The 19,312-nt window shown below is 42.9% G+C and overlaps 1 protein-coding gene across 1 annotated transcript in view; it reads left to right on the forward strand.

Annotated features, from left to right (window-relative positions):
- Positions 1–1,048: 1,048 nt before the first annotated feature.
- The window catches only part of LOC307107525 (general transcription factor II-I repeat domain-containing protein 2), a 45,367-nt gene continuing 27,103 nt past the window's right edge, over positions 1,049–19,312 (forward strand). The window contains exons 1-3 of the mRNA XM_079784769.1: positions 1,049–2,158; positions 10,730–10,833; positions 15,936–16,074. Of these exons, the coding sequence (XP_079640895.1) occupies positions 10,735–10,833; positions 15,936–16,074 (238 nt within the window). The 5' untranslated portion in view covers positions 1,049–2,158; positions 10,730–10,734. The remainder of the gene's footprint in view (positions 2,159–10,729; positions 10,834–15,935; positions 16,075–19,312) is intronic.

Consider the following 19,312-nt stretch of genomic DNA (forward strand, 5'->3'; position numbering starts at 1 on the left):
TCAAAATAAGATATGTGCAGTGTGCATAGGAATTTGTTCATAGTTTTTTTTTAAACTATAGTCCGGCCCTCCAACGGTCTGAGGGACAGTGAACTGGCCCCCCGTTTAGAAAGTTTGAGGACCCCTGGCTCAAAACCAATACTCACAGTGCTTTCCTGGCCTTTTGCAGACATGTGCAGTGGCCAAAAATTTGAGTTGCATGCAGCACACGTTCTGAGTAAGATAGAACAAAGCAACAATCTTATTTCAACTATTGCACTGGTCTGTTTCATGCTGTATTTTTTACATTTTTGTGCTTTTTGTTGGTTTTGCTGTTTAAATGCCCCTCGCGTGTAGTGCTGAGGTGTTGTCTAGTGTTCCTAAGCACAAGAAGGCTACAACGTGCCTTATGTAGGAAACACTTGCTAGATAAGCTTCTGTAGGCATGAGTTACAATGCTGTTGGTCATGAGTTCAACTAATGAATCAAACAATATATAGTAAATAAGTTATCTTTAAACAGATACACACATAAAGCAAGATTATGTATTGATAGGGGTCACAAAAATGTAATGACCAGAGTCTGGCAAAAACCTAACCTTGTATTTCCCCTGGGAGCAGTGGCTCCGACTTGCTAAGTCAGCGTTTGCTATGACCTGAAAGAACATAACTCTACTGAATAAGGAGAATCAACTCTAACAGAAGTATTTTCAAACATCTCTTTTAAATGATGTCAAAAAGGCAGGTACTTACTCCACTAATTCTTGAATTATCTTTCCCTTGAAAATCCCAATTTTTTAAAAATATATTTTATTGATTTTTCACAGAGAGGAAGGGAGAGGGACAGAAAGCCAGAAACATCGATGAGAGAGAAACATCGACCAGCCGCCTCCTGCACACCCCCCCCACCCCACCGGGGATGTGCCCGCAACCAATGTACATGCCCCTGAACAGAACCGAACCCGGGACCCCCCAGTCCGCAGGCCGACGCTCCATCCACTGAGTCAAACCGGTTTCGGCAAAATCCCAATTTTTTAAAAAAGCTATCTGCTAGGACATATTTTGACAGCCACTTGAAAAATGTGAGCATATTTGGGACACTTATCTTTTTGCAAAAGGAAATAAATATTAGAACAGATTAATTTCATGACAGCAGTTATCTCTGGTCAAGGAAAGGCAGAGGAATGAGGCTGTTGCCTTCACTTGTGTCTACTATTTCTCTAAAATAGAAATAAGGCATATTATCTTAAACTGGAGCAATGGGTAAATGATTTATTAACCTCTTCTTTTTGGAATATTTAAAATGTAACTATAACTTAATCAGATTAAATAACACTATTGTAATATTTGACTATTTGCTGAAGTGCCACCATCAGCTGATGGGCAGCTCCTGATTAGTGGGCTGTCACTGACCACATGGGAAGGTCAGGACACGCTGTTACAGCTTGTAACAAACAACTGGATGGCTTTAAGGCAGATTCACCGGTCAGTGGAGTCGTGACCTCACCCCTCCAAAACTACACATTGCAATCATGCTCACGCATTAAATTACAGCAAGAAAGTACCCTTCACGTTTGGGGGCGGTTTCTAGGGATGAGACCAGACATGTGCCAGCCACTCACTCCAGGGCCGGGGATGGTGAGCATGTCTGGCCTTCAGCTGAACAGGACCGAGAGCCTCCAAGCAGGGTGGGGAACGTCCGGCCGGCAGGCCATATAAGGCCCACAGAATCATTTGGTCTGGCCCTGCCAAGGCATTAGGGGTGAGTTAATTAAATGTCTGGCCAAATATAGCAGGCTAAGTTGATAATTTTGTATGTCAAGGGAATGATGTTATAAATATCCAAATGGCCCTTGGCAGAAAAAGGGTTCCCCACCCCTGCCGGAACTAACTGAGTGTGCAGCAGAACTGGATTCGGCAGCACCGGAAACGGCAACTCCCACTTGGGGCTCTGCAGACAGAGTGGAGGCTGCCTTCCAGGAAGCCAAAAAAAAAAAAAAAAAAAGGGAGAAAGAGAAAAAGGAGGGATAGTGGGGAACAGGCCCTCGACCGCCGCCCACACGCCGCGCCCCCACCTCTTCGCCTTCCCGGCTGCTGCCCTCGGCCTTTGGCCGCTCCCGGGTGGCCTAGCCCTCGGACGCCGCCGCCCGCCGGCCACTGCCCGCTGCCGGGGACCTCAGGTGCGTACCCCGCCTCCGCCGCCATTAAGCGCGGGTGCTTTCCTTGGAACTTTCTGCTCCCCCGGGCCTGCCGAAGGGGAGGCTTAGGGAGGCCGCCCGCCCAGGCGCCTGGAGGGAAGCGGCCCTTCTCCACCAGCCCAGCGGGCCCCGAACCGCGCTGCTGGCGGGCAGGGCCCAGGGGGTGGGGGTGGGGGTGGGGCGAGGGAGCCCGGCCGCGGGGGTTACGGTCGCACGCACGGAACGCGCATCCTTCTCCCTTCCTATTGGCCAGGCGGAGCGGTGGGGGCGGATGCTGCAAGCCCTGGGCTCTCGGGGGCCGAAGGGGTGCGTGAGGCCACGCCCCGTTTGACGTACGCGGGGCTCTCGCGCGGTGGGCAGACGTGCCTGATTGGGTAGGTTGGGAGGCGGGCTTCCTCTGTTGCCTGGTAACTGCCCGGTTCCACGGAGTCGGGCGTCTCTGCCACTCACCTTGCGAGTGGCCCGCGGCGTGGGTTTGTCGGGGGTGTGGTCAGTCCGGCAGTCTCCAGCGGCCTGTTGGCAGGAAAACCCAGAGGCCCTAAGAAGAGTCTATGAAAAAAAAAAAAGAAGAGTCTATGGCCCACTTACAGTTTAGACAAAAGAGGGGGAAAGACCCGCAAGGCTGTGTTTTCCGCCCTTCAAACCCAAGCTTTGCTGTTTATTGAGATACCCCCAATAAAATTCACCCTTTAAAAGTGCACAATTCATTGGTTTTTCGTTTATTCACGGAGTTTTGCAACCATCACCACTAATTCCAGAACATTTTCATCACCAAAAAGGAACCCGGATTCCATTAGACACATTTCCCATTTCCCACCCCAACCCCTGGCAACTACTAATGCACTCTGTCTCTAATGCTCTGTCTACTCTGGACATTTTCTGTAGATGGACCAAGGAGCCATTTGGGTCTGGTTTCTTTCATTCTCTTTTATGACTGAATAATGATTGTATGGGTATACTACATTTGTGTCAATTTATGGCAATTTGGGTTGTTTCCTTGTGTGTGTGTGTGTGTGTGTGTGTGTGTGTGTGTGTGTGTGTGTGGCTATTATGGGTAATGCTATGAGCATTCCTGTACACTTTTTTGTGTGCATATGTTTTCAACTCTTGGGTATATACTAAGGAATGAAATTTCTGGGCCAAGCTTTGTGTTTTAATTTCATGCTGGTAGTTTGAAGTAAACAGATGTCTAGATATAAGATTGGTCAGAGCTGCAACTGAAGAATTCAACAGCCTTTTCTCCCTCTTTCCTTCCACTTGGAGAGGAAGGCTTGATCAGTGTGACTGGCCACCTGGTCTTTAGTGGACACAGGGCTTGGTGCCAGCTGCAGCAGGTGGAGGGGGTCACTGTTCTTCCTGCCTGCCTGTTGTTTAGCCCCTGATGTTTGCTGCCCACAGCTCCGAGTTTTTGCCCACACCTTCAGCCTGGACCGTTTCTTTCCTTATTCTCAGGCCACAGAACTTGCTCACGCGCCCCCCACCCCCACCCCAGTTGTTGATTCTGTGTTCCCACATGCCCTGGACCATTTCAAGGATGTCTGGCTTTTCATTTTGCCTTTATTACCTGCTATTCTGCCATGTCCGTACAGGTCTGCCTCACTTGAGAGCGCAGGAGGCGGATTTTATTCACCTTTGTTTCCTCCCTGCCCTTCCTGACACTGTGTATGTTTTCACATAGCAGGTGCTCAATACATTTTTGGTTGTTGTTTTTTAAATTTTTATTAATTTATTTGATGAGGCTAAAGTTCTTGACTATTTCTTAATCATTTAAATCTTATTGAAAATACATGTTATTTCTATTTCTCTTCCATACTCCTTGAATGCCAGAATAGAATACTTTATTTTCTTGAAATGTGTTATTAGTTTTAAATATTTTTCCAATTTTATTGAGGTATAATTGACATATAACATTGTATTCATTTTAGGTGTACACCATTAGTGTGTGTGTGTGTGTGTGTGTGTGTGTGTGTGTGTGTGTGTGTGTATACACATACTAGAAGCACAGATTCATGCACCGGTGGGGTCCCTTGGCCTGGCCTTCAGGAATCTGGCCGAAACCGGCTCTCTGACATCCCCCCAGGGGTCCCGGATTGCAAGAGGGCGGTTCTTGGGTGACGCACCCCGGAATCAGGCTCCCTTCTCTCTGGTTCCGGGGTGCGTCACCTGAGAACCACAGCTGCCAAGTCACCGCAGCTCAGCAGCTCCTGCGTTGAGCATCTGCCCCCTGGTGGTCATTGCACATCATAGCTACCGATCGGACGATCAAACTGTTGGATGATCACTTAGGCTTTTATATATATACATGGTGAAATGATCACCGCAATAACTTTGGTCAACATCGATCGCTTTCTGTAGTTACAATTTTTGTTCTTGTGATGAGAACTTTTAAGATCTACTCTCTTAGCAACTTTTCAAATATACATTACAGTACTGTTAACTATTGTCACCATACTGTACATTACATCCCCGGGACTTATTTATTTTAAACTGGAAGTTTGTACCTTTTGACCATCTCAATACATTTCTGTTGAATGCTGAATAGTTATACTTGAGTTTGTAGTTTCTTTTTACTGTATGCCTGTGCTGAGTCACAGAGAAGGTGGCACCTCAGGAACTTGTTCATTAAAATCAAGGCTTCAGAGATCTGAAAAATTAACCTTAGGAAAGGAAAGTTAGAAACACTCTAAAAAATAAACCAGGCTTCATTTCAAGATTTCAGAGGTTTGATAAACAGAGTGGATAACATTCCAAGTGATGAAAATTGTAAGTAATAGAAATGAATTCTAGATCAGGGACAGGCAAACTTTTTCTGTAAAGGGCCAGGTAATAAATATTTCCAGCTTTGGCGACACGTGGTCTCTGTCACAAGCATGCAACCCTGCCTTTGCAGGAAAGCAGCCATAGACAAGATGTAAACAAATGAGTGTGGCTGTGTTTCAATAAAGCTTTATTTACAAAAATAGGTGGCAGTCTGGATTTAACCCACAGACTGCAGGTTGTTGACCCCTGTTCTAGATGTTTGCTTTTTATTAGTAAAATATGTTGAAAAGGTGTGAGAGCTCTCAAGGATTGCTGAGAAAACTGTGGGATTTGAAATATTCTTTAGTTTACATGTCCAGTGTTTAAAAAGAAAAAATTAAGTGTTATATAAAATCTGTGATCTAAACGAATGTTGCTGATGCTTTAGATTTGACTAGAAGTTAATCATCATATTGACTTTGGGAGATTTGACTCTGTGGGACAAGCTCTCGTTGTCGAGGACTTTTTGTTTATTAGAATGCAGTGATTTTTTTTCTCAGAGAAATGTTCTTAGGGTAGGAAACCCCATGTTAGCTTATAACCATGTTTCATTATTTTTGATATTGTATTAATGCATGGTATGGTCTAATCATAAAATATAAAAGACAAGCCGAAACCGGTTTGGCTCAGTGGATAGAGCGTCGGCCTGTGGACTCAAGGGTCCCAGGTTCGATTCCGGTCAAGGGCATGTACCTTGGTTGCGGGCACATCCCCAGTAGGGGGTGTGCAAGAGGCAGCTGATCGATGTTTCTCTCTCATCGATGTTTCTAACTCTCTATCCCTCTCTCTTCCTCTCTGTAAAAAATCAATAAAATATATTAAAAATATATATATATAAGACAAGGTTCCTTCATTTGTTAAGTAAAAGATGCAAGCAAAGCAATAATTATGAAACATTCACTTTTTTATTATTGCTGGTACCCAACTGATAATATAATTTTGAGCTCCACCTAGTTTCATTCAGCCTATTATTGTATTCTCTTAAAACTAGAATTTTTGGGTGTTTTTTGTTTTTGTTCTTTTTTTAAACCAGAGTTTTGACATCACAGTCTTCTTAGGGATTACTGTGATGTAATTAACAGAAACACTATCTTTTTTAAAAAAAATTTTTTTATTGATTTTATATAGAGAGGAAGGGAGAGGGAGAGAAACAGTGATTGGTTGCCTCCCACATGAACCCACAACCTGGGTATATATATGTCTGACCAGGAATCAAACCAGTGACAGGATGATGCTCAACCAACTAAGCCACAAACACTATCTTTACCACTGGCACTAACAGATGTCGATCAAGCAACTTACTTCTGTGTTTTAGAGGAAAGCTTTGTTGAAATCTCTGTGGGAAGAATTGTGCAAGATAATAAACAATGGAGTCACATCAGGGTTGAGCTGCAAAATGAAATGAGAAAAACAGCTATTTAAATATTGCAGGGGGGAAGGGAGGGGGGAAGAGAGAGAGACACATTGATTGGTTGCCTCAACCAGGCACACACCCCAACCAGCACCAGGGATCGAACCTGCAATCCATGTGCCCTTGACCAGGAATGGAACCCAGGACCATTTGGTGCACAGCCGATGCTCTAATCATTTAACCACACCAGCAAGACCTAATCTGAATTTGTATGAAACATTCTAGATACTAATTTTCCCAAGAGAAATTACATAATATTGACCATACAGTTTTTAACCTTTTGCACTCGGATGTCCAGTGTGACTCGACACGGTTAGCATTAGAATAAAGGAATTGAGAAAAAAGCAAGCGAGTGCAAAGGATTAAAAATATTTTTTTATTGATTTCAGAGAGGAAGGGAGAGGGAGAGAGAGATAGAAACATCAGTGAGGAGAGAGAATCATTGATTGGCTGGCTCCTGCATATCCCACACTGGGGATCGAGCCCACAACCCAGGCATGTACCCCGACTGGGAATTGAATCATGACTTCCTGGTTCATAGGTTGATGCTTAACCACTGAGCCACACTAGCTGGGTGACCGTACAGTTTTTAAAAACGGAAAGGAACATATAAGTGACATATAGTTAGGTCAGTTTTTAAAAATAATTTTTAAAAATTTGAAACAATCTTGACTTTACAAAAAACTGCAAGTATGATACAAAAACTACTTGAGAGAAATTATCAACTTGAGGCCACATCACCCCCAGATACTTTACAGTGTGTATTTCCTATAAACAAAAATATTCTCCTACAACAGCAGTATTACAATCTAAATCAAATTAACCTTAATACATTACAATCCTAAAACCTCATTAAGTTTTACCAGTTGTCTCAGTAATGTTCTCTATAGCAAAAGGGAAAACATTTGCAAATCCTATATAATGAAAGGCTAATATGCAAATCAACCAGAACAACCAGTCGCTATGATGTGCACTGACCACCAGGGGGCAGACGCTCAATGCAGGAGCTGCCCCCTGGTGGTCAGTGCACTCCCACAGGGGGAGCGCTGCTCAGTCAGAAGCTGGGCTCATGGATGGCAAGTGCAGCAGTGGTGGCGGGAGCCTCTCCCGCCTCCGTGGTAGTCGGACATCCCCGAAGGGCTCCTGGACTGCAAGAAGGTGCAGGCCGGGCTGAGGGACAGCCCCCGCCCCCACAGTGCACAAATTTCGTGTACCGGGCCTCTAGTAATTCTATAAATTCAATAATAAAAATAAACAAACAATCCAGTTTTTAAATGGACAAAAAATTTGAGCAGGCATCTCACCAGAGATGATATATGGATGGCAAATAAGCACATGTAAAGATGTTCAGCATCATTAGTCATTATGAAAATGCAAATTTAGCCCTGGCAATTTTGCTCAGTGGTTAGAGTGCCAGCCCATGGACTAAAGGATCTCGGGTTTGATTCCCAGTCAAGGGCACGTACCTCAGTTGCAGGTTCCCAGCCCAGTCAATGTGTTTCTCTCACGTGGATGTTTCCCTCTTTCTCCTCTTCCTCCCTCTCTCCACTCTCTTTAGAAATCAATGGAAAAATCCTCAGGTGAGAATTTAAAGAAAAAAGAAAATGCAAATTTAAACCACAAAGCAATATCACTACCAACATATTAGAATGGCTAAACGTTGTGTGTGTTTTTTCTAACCTGACAATATTGTGCGTTGACAAAAATGTGAGCACCTGGAGTTCTCGTGCATTAGTGATAGGAACACTAATGGTACAGTCACTTTGGAAAACAGTTTGGTACTTCCTTATAAAGCTAAAGATACACTTAAGCTATGTCCCAGCAATCCCACTTTTAGGTATTTACACAAGAGAAATGAAAACTTAGGTTTAGTCCGACCAGCGTGGCTCAGCCATTGAGCATCAACCTATGAACCAGGAGGTCACAGTTCGATTCCACTTACGGCACATGCCCAGGTTGTGGGCTCGTGGGATATGCAGGAGGCAGCCGTTCCATAAGTCTCTCTCATCATTGATGTTTCTATCTCTCTCTCCCTTTCCCTTCCTGTCTGAAGTCAATAAAAAACAATTTTTTTTTAAAAGAAAACTTAGGTTGACACAAAAGGCTACATGTGAATGGTTGTAGTGGCTTTATTCATAATCACACAAAAAACTGCAAATAACCCAAAAGTTCTTTAATAGGCAAAAAGATAAATTGTATATTCCTACAACAGTGTACTTAGTGAAAAGAAAAAAAACTGACACAGTGAACAGCACAGCATGGGATTCCATTTATATGACATTCTGGACACCAAAAAACTACAGGGACAGAAACAGATCCGTTATGGCCAGAGGCTGGGGTGCAGGGTATGAATTGACTACGAAGGGGCCTGGAGGAGTTTTGGGGGTGATGCAACTGTCTTTCCTATACCTTGATTTTAGCGGTGGCTACAGATGTTATATTTGTTAAAACATATAAAACTATGCACTAAAAAGGTGAAGTTACTATAGGTAAGTTATACCTTAATTTAAAAAAATTTTTGTGACATGAGCAGGTATTTCACCTCTAATAATCAAAGAAATGAAATGTAATTCTAGTGAGAGTCTAGTTTACATGAGTTGAAAGAATTTTTATAGTAAAACCTTGTTCCTTTACTTAAAAGGAAAGAGTAAATGGTCTTTTTGACCATTTTTCTTCTTGCTAAATAAAATATACAGACATAAACAGTGATTGATTGAGCTCAGACATGAGTGTCCCAAGCTTTTGGTCAGCTTCATGGAGAGACCTCGGAGCTTGGAGGTTGTTTTAAGGACACACAACGTCATGACCTCATGATGTTTTTTTCATTTCACAAACCACCCACATGGGAACGTTTTATAATGCGTCCTCCAGGCACCTGGGCGTGAACCGGCTTCTTCCCTTTCTGAGTGCTTGCATGGGAATAATTGGAGCATTAAATTGGATTATCAGAAAAGCACTGGCACCAAGTAGTATGTGTCCTCTGAGTGTTAATTTCTTTTTTCTCCATCCAACCTCTCTTTGATGTCATTTGATTTTTAAAAATAGCGTTATTTACCCCTAGCCAGTTTGGATAGTGGATAGAGCATAGGCCCTGAGGACTGAAGGGTTTGATTTTGGTCAAGGGCATGTACCTTGGTTGCAGGCTCCATCCCCAGGGCCGAGTGCAAGAGACAACCAGTCAATGTGTCTCTCTCACGTAGCTCTTTCTCAGTCTCACCCCTCCCTTCCACTCTCTCTAAAAATCAATGGAAAAATATCCTCGGGTGAGGATTAACGACAATGATGACAACATCAAAGCTTTATTTAGATAAAATTCACATATCACACAATTCACCCATTTAAAGCAATTCAGTGGTTTTTAGTGTAGTCATCACCACAGTCAATTTTGGAACATTTTCATCACCTCAGAAAGCAACCCTGTATCCTGTGGCTACCCCTCTCCTCAGCCCTAAGCCCCACTGGTCTTTGTCTCCGAGATTTCCCTGTTCTGGACATTTCATATGGATGACTCATAAAATAGGGAGCTCAGAAATGGTCAGAGGTGAAGGTGGTTGATTTAGTGTATCCTTCATAGAAGAGGAGGCTGGGTGCAGCCCTCTGGGGTCACGGAGCTGGTGAATGGTTTGGGAAACCACAACCTGCCTCTCTCGGCTGCCAGCCCTGTGGGGACCAGTGCCTCACGCCTCCGCTGCATAAGCTTACATCACCGGCCTGGCCTGCTTTATTTACCCTTTGCTTACAAATATCATGAAGCCAATTTGGCAGCGGCATGACAAGTATTTATTTTGCATGCTTTATTTAACAAAAGCTTTCTATGGTGTTGGAGAAACTCTTTCAAAGAAGTGTTTTAATGCTAACTTGATACAGAGTTTGGCAAAATTTGTATCAAGCTTTTATGCAGGAGAAGTCCTAGCAGGAAAGGAAAGGGGATTTTCTCTTCCCGTCGTTAGTAGACAAAACCACTAGCTCCTTCTTCTGTGCATGTGAAACGGAATGTGGTGTCTGCCCTGCCACGCTGAAATATGACAAAACATCACTGGGTCGGTAGGGTTCATTTCCTTCCCTCCTCATCTAGGAAATGGTTAACATGCTTCTTTCTCTAGTATAAAACCTGAATTTACTTCATGAGAAGGTGGTGTCTAGGTTTCGTGGGAAATACACTATATGAAAGTTAGCATTATTATACAGAGGTCTTGGTAGATCACTTAATGTGTTAAGTGTCCATTTCTTCCACTCTAAGGGGAGGTTTGAAGTAGGTCATGTGGAGGACCCTCACAGCTCTAAATGTGAGCAGGACACTGTGGATTTCTGCCACTTACTCTCTTTCTCCTTCTCTTGCACAGGGATCATGGCCCAAGTAGCAATGTCTGCCTTGCCCATGGAAAATGAGGCCTCCTCAGAGAGCAGGATGGTGGTGACGTTCCTCATGTCTGCTCTGGAGTCCATGGTGAGATGGTCCACAGTTCTATCAAACATTCCATGGTTGGATCACTGTAGAAATAACAGAACTGGGGAATACTTCACTGTCATTTTTAATATTCAAATTCAGTTTTACGTCCTATCTGTATAAGCATACCCTTCTTCATAGAGGATAATGGGCTTGTCATAATTTGTTTTTCTTACATTATGGGTATAATGATATACATTTAAGCTTTCCAGATCTGAAATTTTAATGAAGGCACCTGTGTTACCTTGTTTGAGAATGTGTTTTGTCTAAATTCAAAGGTAAATTAATCCGCCACTTGTATGCATCTGTTTACATCCATTGGCAGTAATGGTCAGGCTAACAGCTCGCGCCTCCTATTATGATGCACTGAGAAGGAGCAGAACCTCTTCTGTGGCGTTCCCACCAAAACCCGAATCTAATGAAGAAACATCATACAAACCCAAATTAAGGGACAGTCTACAAATAACGGACTGGACTTATATATAAACTAGAGGCCCGACTCACGAAATTCATGCAATAGTAGGCCTTCCTGCCCTAACTGGTTTGGCTCAGTGGATAGAGCGTCGGCCTGCGGACTGAAGAGTCCCAGGTTCGATTCCGGTCAAGGGCATGTACCTTGGTTGCAGGCACATCCCCAGTGGGGAGTGTGCAGGAGGCAGCTGATCGATGTTTCTCTCTCATCGATGTTTCTAACTCTCTGTCCCTCTCCCTTCCTCTCTGTAAAAAATCAATAAAATATATTTTTAAAAAAATAGTTGGCCTTCCCTCCCCCAGTGGCCGGCACCGGCTTCCCTCTTCCCTGTGGCACCCGGGACCCAGGCTTCCCTCTGGCCGCCGACCCGGGCAGCCCCAGCTTCATCTGGAAGGTCGTCTGATGTTTCCCTCTTGTCTAGACTGGGATGGGTTTTTGGAAAGAAAACCACAGAGGTGAAATGCCCCTTCATTACTTTGTAATGGGTGCATGACATCAACATGTCTAATCACTGGTAAGTTTCACCTTGGTCTCTTGGTCAAGGCGGTATGATGATTAATTTTATGTGTCAACTTGACTGGGCCATGGGAGGCCCAGATAGCTGGTTAAATAATATTTTGGGGGGTGTCTGTGAGGGTGATTTTGGAAGAGATTAGCACTTGAATGTAGTATAGCTGAGTATAGCAGGTGGCCCTCCCAGCGTGGGTGTGCATCCTTCACTCTGTTGAGGGCTCAACTAGAACAAAAAAATGGAGGAAGGTTGACTGTGTTCTCTGCCTGCCTGCTGAGCTGAGACAGTGATCTTCTCCCGCCCTCAGCGCTCCTGGTTCTCAGGCCTTCAGACTTGGACTAGAATTTACTCCATCAGGTCTCCACCACTCAGGCCTTTGACCTGTGCCTCCGGCTTTCCTGGGTCTCTAGCTTGCAGACAGCAGACACGGGCTTTCTCAGCCAATTATATGAGCCAGTTCCTTGTAACAAACATCATATTATCTATATGTGTAAAAGGCTAATATGCTAAGTGTCTGACCATCCGACCAGTCGCTATGATGCGCACTGACCACCAGGGGGCAGACACTCAATGCAGGAGCTGCCGGGACGCGCACTGGCCATTTACAGAGAGATGGCACTGTGGACCTGGCGCCCACAAAGCAACACTTCTCTCCCTAGCGACTAGCCTCCTTGCAGTTTCTTCAGCCCAGGAACACAACTTGCTTTATAGCCAGGTGGAAACATTTCACACTTTAACCAAATGTCTGTGAAGCGTTTTTTCGTGACTCATCTCATTTGATCCTCATAGAAGTCCTGGAGTAGAGTAAATAGGAGACTCGGTAGAATCCTATTTTCTTTTCATTAGCTGGAAAACGGAGATTTAGAAAGCTTAGAAACTTGACCCGACTGAAAAGAAGTAAGAAACAGTGGACCTTGAAAATGACTTCAGGTTTTCTCACTGCGCAGAATATAGTCAAACACTGCTGCAGTTAAATATTTTACCCTTTGTTCTCCCTGCATGATCTACAGTAATAATCTGCTTCGTGTTGATATTTACTGCTGTGTTCCTGACAATTACCTGAAAGAGAAGTTGGGGTGCTTCACTGGGCTGGAAAAAGGTTAGCTACATCAGAAAGCAGGTCTAATTAAGCAAGTTTGTTCTATATCTATAAAAGGCTAAGTTGACTCGTGCATGCACGATACATATAAAGCTCTCGCTGGCACCAATTGCACACATGTGTTTCAGTCTGTCATTGTCAATCGTAAATTTGGTTGACACTTCTATTATAGAGAAAGGGCGAATAGCAATATTAAAATATTTCTTCTAATTAATTTCCTTTCAATGTGCTGGTCAAGTGATGTGGGAGAACAGTGCTCATGTTAAAATAAGGTATTTTAACCACATCAGTTACGGTTGCTGTCTCCTTCTGCTCTGACTTTCTCTCTGCCACAGCCCCTGTACTAGTTTCCTGAGGCTGCTGTAACAAATTACACAAACTTCGTGGCTTTAAACAGCACACGGTTATTGCCTGACAGTTCTGAAGGTCAGAGGCAGAAAATGGGTTTTGCAGGCCTGAAATCAAGGTGTCAACAGAGCTGCGTTCTTTCTGGAGGCTCCTAAGGAGGATCTGTGCCTGGCCTTTTCCAGCTTCTAGAAGCCACCCAAATTCCTTGGCCTGTGGCCCCTTCCAGTAAGGGCACCGCTCTACCCTCTGATTCCATTGTCACATCTTCTGCTGCCTCTCTTTTCCTTATCAGCACCCTTGTAATCACATTGGGCCCCCATGGATAATCCAAAATTACCTCCCCATCTTGAGATCCCAAGTGCAATCACATCTGCAAAGTCCCTTTTGCCACGTAAGGTAACCTCTTCACAGGCTCTGGGGATTAGGTCACGGACATCTTTGCAGGGTCATTATTTTGCCGACTGTAATCCACTCTGTCAGGTGATGTTGTAGCAGAGATGTGTCTTTGGAGTCTCGATAAGGGGAAGTTGGGCCGAAACCGGTTTGGCTCAGTGGATAGAGCGTCAGTCTGCGGACTGAAAGGTCCCAGGTTCGATTCCGGTCAAGGGCATGTACATTGGTTGCGGGCACATCCCCGGTGGGGGGTGTGCGAGAGGCAGCTGGTCGATGTTTCTCTCTCATCAATGTTTCTAGCTCTCTGTCCCTCTCCTTTCCTCTCTGTAAAAAATCAATAAAATATATTTAAAAAAAAAAAAACAACACTACTTGGAACCCGAGCCTAACTAACATTAAAAAAAAAAAAAGGGGAAGTTGGACTGGGGATACATTTAGTTTTAGTTTAGTGGTAGGATGTGGCTTGCTGTTATTTTTATGTCTGGGTAAGTTATTGCTCGACATCCCAGTGTAGGAATAGTTTCCAGGAATATTCCTATAGTCCACTGTGTCAGTTCATCCGGTAACATGATTTCAAGGACAGAGCCTGAGGTCATATTGTAGTGTGAACATATCTGGGTAGCAGAGATGAAACAAGGTTTTATTTTTATTATTTTACTAGAGGCCCGTTGCACGAAGAGATTCGTGCAATAGGCCTTCCTTCCCCTGGCTGCTGGCACTGGTTTTCCTCTGGCACGCAGGACCCAGGTCTTTGCTCTGGCCACCACCTTCAGTCTTCGCTCCAGGCGGAGCACCGCTCCTGTAGCTCCCTCCGCCCCTGCCCTCCCCCTCATAGCAGGTGTCCAGCCCCACCCAGCCACTCCGTGCCTGCATGCGTACTGCCCAGAGGCCCAGAACGGCTGGGAGGTGGGGCCGCCACCATCTTTGGCTGGTTAATTTGCATACTGACTCCTGATTGGCTGGTGGGTATGGTGAAGTGATGGTCAATTTGCATATTTCTCTTTTATTAGTGTAGATTTGTTTTAAACCTCACCCGAGGTTATTTTTTCCATTGATTTCTGGAGAGAGTGGAAGGGAGGGAGGAGGGAGAGAGAGAGTGAGAGAAACATCAATGTGAGATAGACACATCGATTGTCTGCCTCCTGCACGCATCCTGACCAGGGCTGGGAAACCTACAACCAAGGTTTATGCCTTTGACTGGGAATCAAACCCAAGACCCTTTAGTCCATGGGCCGACACTCTAACCACTGAGCCAAACCAGCCAGGGCTGAAACAAGGTTTTAAATGTACAGAGCCAGAAGCTAGTCTGTGGAAAATTCTTCTAATCATTAAACAGGTAAAATTGTAAACAGAGGATTTGTTTTTCATTGATGCCTTGTCGAAACCAAAGTTCTCTCTGGTCAGGAATATACTCAATAATGTAGCAAATGTAGTTATAAATACACCAAAATTCTTTTAACTTTTTGAAAGGAATGTCACTCAGTAGAATGTATCATGCTTGTCTGCAGGCCATAAACCTGTAGTACTACGATGAACAGCATGTCTGTCTGTGTATGAGTTTTCATGGTTTATGGGTCCCTACCATCAATACTAAAAATGTAATCAACCATGTTGGAGGAAATATTAAAATGATATTTAAAATATTATTATCAGAGGAAGAGGCAGTCAAAGAGTATACAGCCAAAAATGTAGGGGGAAAAGACCCTGCACCCAATTCCAGGGTATTGGGGCAGGTTCCCCCACACCCACCCCAGCCGGTGTCTCACAATTCAACTCAGTTCTGACACTATCAACCCAGAGACAGCACCCAGTCCCACAGGTCACGTGCTCAGTCCCACAAGACTGCCCCCCTTCACATGCCAGTTGCAATCAGGTTTGTCACCCGTGCTTCTCATCTGTCGTATCTGATCTGTCATAAGTGGGGGTTCCCAAACCCCCCTCGGGTTTGATTATTTCACTAGAGTGGCTCACAGAACTCACCTTTATCACTCTCTTCCCTTAGAAAATTCCAAGGGTGTTAGGAGTTGTGTGCCAGGAACAGTGGACCAAATATATATTTCTTATGGTAAATCACAGTATCACAGGTAGTTAATAAAAACATGTTCTTCTCTGGTTCTATGGTGTTTATGGTATTTGCTTGATAAATTTGTTTTGGTTTCTTCTGGGTGATTTTTCTCATTCTAAAAGACGTTGTACCTAATGTTGTACTTTCTTAAGCAGACCTCTTAGGCCCACAAAATCCCGATCTGCCCTTGAACACTTCATTCCTTGTATTTCAGTGCAAAGAACTGGCCAAGTCCAGGGTGGAAGTGGCTTGCATCGCAATGTATGAAGCAGAAGTGTTTGTCGTTGGAACCGAGAAAGGACGAGCTTTTGCCAGTGCCAGAATGGACTTGCAGAAGGATTTTGCAAAATACTGTAGGTGTTAATAATTTTATCCTTTGTATTCATAAACCTTAAAATATTTGCAGGCAAGTCTTATGTAATGTTTTTTCCTAAGACATCATAAGCATTATTCTAAAAATGTTTCTGACACATCTCCTTTGACTTGGCAAACCAGTGAAGAACTATTTAACACTGGTGCGTCCAAGAAACATGGTCAGTGTATTTTGTACTGGGTCCTCAGTGGGACTCTGGTTTTGTAGACTAAATTTGAAGTATATAGAGTAAGTTGTCTCTGATTCCTAAAATAAACCCACATTTTAAAAAATGCTCTTATTTTATTCCTTCCCAAAGAGAAGGGTAGAACTCCTTCGGGGCTTGTTAGGTATTATTTTTGGTTAATAACCATTTTACTCCATTTCCCCCTTTTTTACTATGGTACTTTCAAGCCTTCAGTATGCCAATATGTGCTGCGAGTGCCCAGGGGATTAATGAGCATGTGTGGTCATATTTAAGGGAAATTATACTCCAAGGCAGTGATTTTCAACCTTTTTTATCTCATGGCACACATAAACTAATTACTAAAATGTGGCAGCATGCCAAAAAATGTATTTTGCTGATCTGACAAGAGAAATAGGTATGATTTTGATTCATTTACACCAGATGGCTATTGTTGTGTTGGCTGTTGTCATATTTTTATTTGACAATCTAAGGGAAAAGAAATCAGATACTACATGTTTTAAAAATTATTGCAGCACACCAGTTGAAAATAGCTGCTCTAAGGTGTTATCTTTACCACTATAAGTCATCTATCAAGTATTGAGTTAGCAATTTTGTATTTCTTGGAATCAAGAAAGGAAAGTTTAATCAAAGGTTAGGTATAGATATGTAGATATAGATATATAGATATGTAGATGTCTTCAAGAATTAGCAGAGGGTATATATATCTATATATATGATCTGGATGTGTGTGTGTGTGTGTATATATATATATATATATATATATATATATATATATATATGTATATAATCTTGGTTTGATAGATAGACATTTGTTTTGTAGTAAAATCTATATATATATATAAAAGCCTAAGTGACCGAATGACCGATGGACTGGTTGACTGGTCGCTATGACAGGCACTGACCACCAGGAGGCAAACGCTCAATGCAGGAGCTGCCCCCTGGTGGTCACTGTGCTCCCACAGCAGGAGTGCCGCTCAGCTGACCGCCCATCCCAGTGGCCCACCAGCCCGGTGGCAGCCTCTCACTCCCTCAGTAGTCCTACAGGTCCAATCTCCAGAGAACCGGCCAGGCACCGACAGGCCAGGCAGCAGGGCCAAGATGAGCAGGAGCGGCAGGTGGCGTTGGACTGCCTGTTTCAGCCCAATCCCCACAGGCCACGCTGAGGGACCCCACCCGTGCATGAATTCATGCACTGGGCCTCTAGTTATATATAATGTTTTTTTGAGGAGGATGCCTATACAGCATGAACACTTTTGGTCAGACTGAAGGAGCCCCTCAGTGCAGTGTTTCCTGAGGGGAGCAGCCGGGGGAGAGAAGGGGGAACACAGAACAGGACTAAAGTTGGAAGGGACCTTAGAGATACACAGTGAGAGGAAAGGAGAGAGCAAGCTCCTTGGGAGCCGTCTCTCAGAAGCCAGAAAGGCAGGACATGTTATCAAGGGGCTCGGGGCTGGGGAAGAGACCTTGACGCCCACGCGGACATTAAGAAACAGGCTGGGATGGGACTTGTCCACCTGGAGAATTTCATATATATATGAGATTGATTCAAATTGACTTCTAAAACCAAAATTTAGGGTCTCTACTATCAAGAAGATTAAAAAATGAAGCAGTGAATATAGTGAGTATGTGATTGATGAACAAGAAAGGTAGTCTTGCCCTAGCCGGTTTGGCTCAGTGGACAGAGGGTCAGCCTGTGGACTGAAGGGTCCCAGGTTCAGTTCTGGCCAAGGACACATGCCCAGGTTGCGGGCTTGATCCCCAGTAGGGGGCGTGCAGGAGGCAGCCAATCAATGATTCTTTCTCATCATTGATGTTTCTATCTGTCTCTCCCTCTCTCTTCCTCTCTGAAATCTATAAATTTAAAAAAAAAAAATTTAAATATCTCTAAAAAAAAAAGAAAGGTACTCTCAGTTCATTAATGTCAGCTGACAATTGGATTTCAAATTGTTGAAATTTAATTAGTGTTTTTTAGAGTTTCACAATTGCATGCTAATTTTTCACATATAGGGCTCTCCATGTTTTTTATTTCCTCTTGTACCCATTTTGCTAAACTTTATTTTTAATGATATTTTTTACTCTAAGTTGTCAAATTTCCCTTGAAATTGTTTATAATATTTGCTTTATAATTTTAATCTATGTAATTATATCTCTATGTTAGTTTCAGATATTGGTAATTTGTGTTTTTTCTCTTTTTCTTGATAATCTTGCAAGGAATTCATCTTTTTAAATTATCTTTCCAATGAGCCAACTTTTGGCTTTGTGATTTTCTCTATTGCTTGTCTTTTTTCTTTGTCAATTATTTTTGCTCTTATCTTTATTATTTCCTTACTTATAATTTCGTTGGCTTTACTTGATTTTCTACCTTTTTGGTTGCCTAGGTCATTGACTTTTTAAAAAAATATTCATTTAAAATTATAATTTTCCCTTTAGGTTCTGCTTTAGCTGTATTTCAAAGACTTTGAATGTTGTGTTTTTACTATCATATAGTTAAAAATATTTCCTAATAACCCTAGTAAATTATTTGACCCATATTTTTTTAGGAGCATGTGTCTTAATTTCTTAATATTTGGGGAATTTTATGGTTTTTTATTTCTAATTACATTTTATTGTATTCCAAAAATGTACTCAATGTGATTTTAATCTTTTTTAATTTATCAAGACTTAATTTATACCTTAGCACATCATTTAAGCCATTCCTGGCTACCACTTGCACTGCCATTACCTTTTGCATCTCTTTTGGTTATCATTTGCATGGAATATCTTTTTTAATCTTTTCATGTTCAGTCTATATATGTCCTTAAATCTAAAGTGAGTCTTGAAGATAGCATAATGTTCCATAGTTCTTTATCCTTTCTTCACTTTTTTTTTCATTTTGCTTCTCTAACTCGATGACTTTAAAGACTTGTTTTTGAGTTTGTTTATTCCTCTGCCTGATCAAGTAGGCTGTTGAACACCTCTAATTTTTCAGTTCAATTATTGTATTTTTCAGCTCCATAATTTCTCTTTGGTTCTTTTTATAGTTTCCATATTT

The sequence above is a fragment of the Cnephaeus nilssonii genome (genome assembly GCF_951640355.1).
Source record: "Cnephaeus nilssonii genome assembly, chromosome: 2".
Taxonomy (NCBI): domain Eukaryota; kingdom Metazoa; phylum Chordata; class Mammalia; order Chiroptera; family Vespertilionidae; genus Cnephaeus; species Cnephaeus nilssonii.